This window comes from Dromiciops gliroides, chromosome 3, assembly GCF_019393635.1.
Source record: "Dromiciops gliroides isolate mDroGli1 chromosome 3, mDroGli1.pri, whole genome shotgun sequence".
Lineage (NCBI taxonomy): Eukaryota > Metazoa > Chordata > Mammalia > Microbiotheria > Microbiotheriidae > Dromiciops > Dromiciops gliroides.
The window spans coordinates 58,982,910-58,987,943 of NC_057863.1; the positions used below are offsets into that span (position 1 = coordinate 58,982,910).

The 5,034-nt window shown below is 43.0% G+C and overlaps 1 protein-coding gene across 1 annotated transcript; it reads left to right on the forward strand.

Annotated features, from left to right (window-relative positions):
- Positions 1 to 768, forward strand: LOC122746096 (small cysteine and glycine repeat-containing protein 7-like). Its single transcript, XM_043991558.1, has one exon. The coding sequence runs from the start codon at positions 1 to 3 to the stop codon at positions 361 to 363; it is 363 nt and encodes a 120-aa protein (XP_043847493.1). The 3' UTR covers positions 364 to 768.
- Positions 769 to 5,034: the final 4,266 nt, after the last annotated feature.

Consider the following 5,034-nt stretch of genomic DNA (forward strand, 5'->3'; position numbering starts at 1 on the left):
ATGGGTTGCTGTGGCTGTAGAGGCAACAGCTGTGGTGGCTGTGGTGGTGGCTGCGGTGGCTGTGGTGGCTGCGGTGGCTGTGGTGGCTGCGGTGGCTGTGGTGGCTGCGGTGGCTGTACCACATGTACCTGCCGCCGTGTGGGCTGCTGCTCTGCCTGCTGCCCCTGTTGCTGTGGCTGCTGTGGAGGCTGCTGCAGTCCCATGGTCATCTGCTGCCACCGCACCTGCTGCTCTGGCTCTTGTGGCTCCTGTGGCTGTGGCTGTGGTGGTGGCTGTGGTAAGGGCTGTGGCTGTGGCAAGGGCTGCTGCCAACAGAAATGCTGCTGCCAGCAATGCTGCTGTAAGAGGCAATGCTGCTGCTAGAGGAGAGAAGTCAGGACAGGGTCTCCAGGAAGGACCTGCTGGGGGCACATGCACAGTATGAAGGTAAGACTGTCCTCCCTTGCAGCAAATCTGCTCCTTTCTTCCTTGTAAATCATCTGTGGTGTTGACATGGGGAAAGGAGGAAAGAAAGTTTGAGAGAAAGAGATGCAGTAGACTCTGGGACCAAGGTGAGGAGGGGGATTGTGAAAAGGAGTAAAAGGACCCAGAATAAGAATTAGAACTCTTAGATAAAGGTACACATATGTCTTTTGCTTTCTTCTGTCTTCCTACTGATTCCTTGGTTATTCTTAATAAAAATATACCAAATAACCATAAACCCAGCATTCTTTTTCTTATTTCTGTGTCTGTTCTCTTTTTTTATGCCTCATAATATCAATCAAATAAACTCACAGATCACTGTTTGTTTGAAACATTTTTTCCTAATGCCAGACTCATCTTTTCCAGCTGACCTTTTTCTAGATATGATATCTCTGGTTTGGGGTTTTTTTTTTAGTGAGGCAATTGGGGTTAAGTGACTTGCCCAGGGTCACACAGCTAGTAATTGTTAAGTGTCTGAGGCCGGATTTGAACTCAGGTACTCCTGACTCCAGGGCCGGTGCTCTACCCACTGCGCCATCTAGCTGCCCCCGATATCTCTGTTAAAATCCATGAACAAACAACTCAGTCTTTTCCCTCCCTGTACCGTGGCACTTCCCACTGTAGTCTTGTTTATACTAGTTTATTCTCCCATTTCTTATTTTTATACCACTAAAGTGATTATTTCATTACCTGAACTAAACACTGCCAAACTGTCAAATCCACTTAGGTCCCAAGAGCTTGGATTTATGAAGCTGATATATTTATTTCTTCCCCTGTCCCCACCAGCTAACATCAGGGTAAGTCTCCTAGCAAGAAGAGTTCTGTCTGTATAAAACCAAAAGCTACACTTAAAAAATAAGAAAAGAAAAAGAAAGAGAGAGATGCAGTTCTGCTCCCTGGAGATGCATTGTTCTGGTCCTCTTCCGACCCCATTTGGAATATTACAACCTTTTTGACTGAATCACAAAGTCCTAATTCTGAGTAGGACCTTTTGCCTTCTTAACTTTTGGCAAGCACATCTAGATCTATTTATCAGTGAAAAATCCAAGAGCCCAACCAGCTATTTATTCAGGCATCCCTCACTGCTTAGAAAATGATGGATGAACTAGTATTGGACCACCTTTAAGAGGCAGCTACAATTGCTCTGTAATCCTCTGATATGATCCAGTTTTTAAGAAATGGGAAAAAAGACAAGGTTCGTGTGTACAGAATTAGCCAAGGTAATTCCATGTTGTCCAGTGATTCAAAAGAAAGTTCTTGTCCTTAAGGAGCTGAGATTCTAATGAGAGACCTTTCAAAACCATGTAATACAGATCCTATAAGGAGTAGATGAAAGATAACCTTTGAGGGGAAGGCATTAGTACCTGCGGGGACCAGGAAAGGACTCCTGTAGAAGGTGAAATATGAGATGAACCATGACGGAATCCAGAGAAGCCAAGGGGCAGAAACATAGGAGCAGAGAATTACAGGCATGATGGATAAGCAATGCAGAGGCAGGAAAAGGGAAAAGAAATTGCATATTTAAGGAATTGCAGGGGCAGCTAGGTAGTACATTGGATAGAGCACTGGCCCTGGAGTTAGGAGGACCTGAGTTCAAATCTGTCCTCAGATACTTATTAGCTGTGTGACCCTGGGCAAGTCACTTAACCCCAATTGCCTCAAAAAAAAAAAAAAGACTTGGAAATGGGTCAATAGAAGTAGATTGTAGATTGTGTGGAGGTGAGAAAAGTACAGGAAGGCTGGAAAGGTTGAAAGTGTCCAGTTATAAAGAACTTTAAATGTCAAACAAAGGAGTTGATATGTTCTCTTGGAGGAATGGGGAACCATTGGAGTATAAGGAGCAAGGGGGCATGGTATGTTCACACCCACGTAGCTAGTGGTACAATGACTTGGAATCGGGGAGGACTGAGTTCAAATACTACCTCAGAAACACATATTAGCTTTGTGACTCTGGTCAAGTCCTTTAATCTCTCTCAGTCTCAGTTGCCCCATCTGTAAAATGCATACAAACAATGGCACCTACCTCACAGGGCTAATGTGCGAATCAAATGAGATAACATGCAGTGTTTTGCCCATCTTAAAGCACTGTACTGATGTTAGTTGTTGCTATTATTATTATGCTTTAGAAGAATCACCTTGGCAACTGAGTGAAGTAGGGAGAATTAGAGAAGGGAGAGATTTGAGTCATAAGACCAGTTGTTTAGTAGGCTACTGTGTTATCTTCAGGTAAGAGGGGATGCGTAAAACTCATTGCCCAGCAAAAACAAAAAACAAAGCAAACAAAAAAAAAAGGTATATAGTAAGAACAAAAGTACAAATATTTCTCCTCAACACTTTGGTGGCACACCCTGCCCCATCCCATTTGGGGCAGCTAGGTGGTGCAGTGGATAAAGCACCGGCTCTGGATTCAGGAGTACCTGAGTTCAAATCCAGCCTCAGACACTTGACACTTACTAGCTGTGTGATCCTGGGCAAGTCACTTAACCCCCATTCCCCCACCCCCACCCCCCAAAAAAAGAGGGGAAGAAGGGCTGTACTAGATTTGGGGCTATATAAGTGGAGAAGAGATGTATACAAGCTTCATTGTACTGGTAGAAACAACAAGATTCAGCAACAGATGGGAAATGTGGGAGGAGAGAGAGGACCCAGAGACTATGAACCTAGGAGAAGAAAAACGGTGAGGAAATGTTTATCATCTGGAAGATGACATGCAATTAGATGGATAGCCCATGAAGCTGTTTACAAGGTTCCAGACCTAGGAATCTTTAGGTGGGGGATGGGGGGATGATTCTCATTTAGAAATTTTGGCAGCACATATGACACAAAACAAATCACAAGAGCTATTAAACAGGTTTAGTAGGGATCATGCTGGATTCAGACTGGACTTGATTCTGGAATCTGCCCCTCGCCACCCATGTAACATCAGATATGTTCCTTAACCTCTCTGATCTTCAGTTTTCTTATCTTGAAAATGAAGGGATGAGACTAGACGATTTATAAAGTCCCTTCTGATTATAAAATCTAAAATTCCAACCCTTTTTCACATGAAGAAAAACCTTCTGATGCAAGGTTTTTTTTTTGTTTGTTTGTTTTTAAATTGTGGGCAGCTAGGTGATGCAGTGGATAGAGCACCAGCCCTGGATTCAGGAGGACCTGAGTTCAAATCCAGCTTCAGACACTTGACATTAACTAGCTGTGTGACCCTGGGCAAGTCACTTAACCCTCATTGCCCCACCAAAAAAAAATTGGTTAACCACCAGAAGATATTGCTAACCACTTACCTAATACTTAGTCATCAGAATACTTATTCTGGTAGTTGCGCATCCTATCCTGCTCTGGCATAGTGCCTGCAGTCAGAAAGACCTGAGTTCAAATCCAGCCTTAGACACTTAATCACTGTATCACTCTCAGCAAGTCACTTGACCCTGTTTGCCTCAGTTTCCTTATCTGTAAAATAATCTGAAAAAGGAAATAGTAAGCCACTCCAGTATCTTTGCCAAGAAAGCCCCAGATGATGTCACAAAGAGATGGACACAACTGAGATGACTCAACAACAATAACAACAGCAACAACAAATGCTAAGCTTTCCACTATTCTCAAAAATGCAGCTTCTTATCCTCCATTTCTGTTTATCCCTGGGTGGCCATATTCCTCTTATACTAATGATACTATGCTGAAACAGAACATTTCTAGGAAGCTGGTATCTGTTATAACCATCAGGAACAAGCACATTCTCCCACAATATTGGACCAAGAATGCAACAGTAGCTGTCACAGAGCAGCTAGGTGGCACCATAGTGCACAAAGCGCTGGGCCTGGAGTCAGGAAGACTTATCTTCCTGAGTTCAAATGTAGCCTAAGACACTAGGTGTGAGACGCTGGGCCAGTCACTTACCCCTGTTTGAATCAGTTTCCTCATTTGTAAAATGAACTGGAGAAGGAAATGGCAAAACCACTCCAGGATCTCTGCCAAGAAAACCCCAAATGGGGTCACGAAGAATCACACATGACTGAAATGACTGAAAAATAAACACATATGTAGTTACAAGATGTCTACACAATGAAAATGTAAGCTGGATCAAACAAGAAACAGAAAGCTTGCACACAATTGATAATAGTGAATGACAGAATCATTACATGATCATGAGAGCCAGCATTTATATTATTATAGCGCTTCACGTAGAGCTAAGCATTTTAAATCTTATTTGTTCCTCACAACTCTCTCAGGTAGGTCCTATTTTTATCTCTGTTTTACAGATGTAGAAACTGAGGCCAAGAAAAAATAAGTGCTCTACCCAGATTACACACAGCAAATAAGTAACTGAGGCAGGATTTAAATCCAAGTCATCTGACTCCCAAGTCCAGCACTCTATCCACCGTGCCACCCAGATGCCTATGTGATTTAAACTTTAACTTCTCTGCAAAACTGAAAGGAGTCAGCCTATTCTCCCCTTACTAAATTCTAAGCTCAGATCACCCTCCATCTGTAGTAGCTTTTAAAGATATCTATACTAATGGACTAACTCGGCAAGTTCCCTAGTCAATTCTAGATCATCATCACCCAGACAATAGG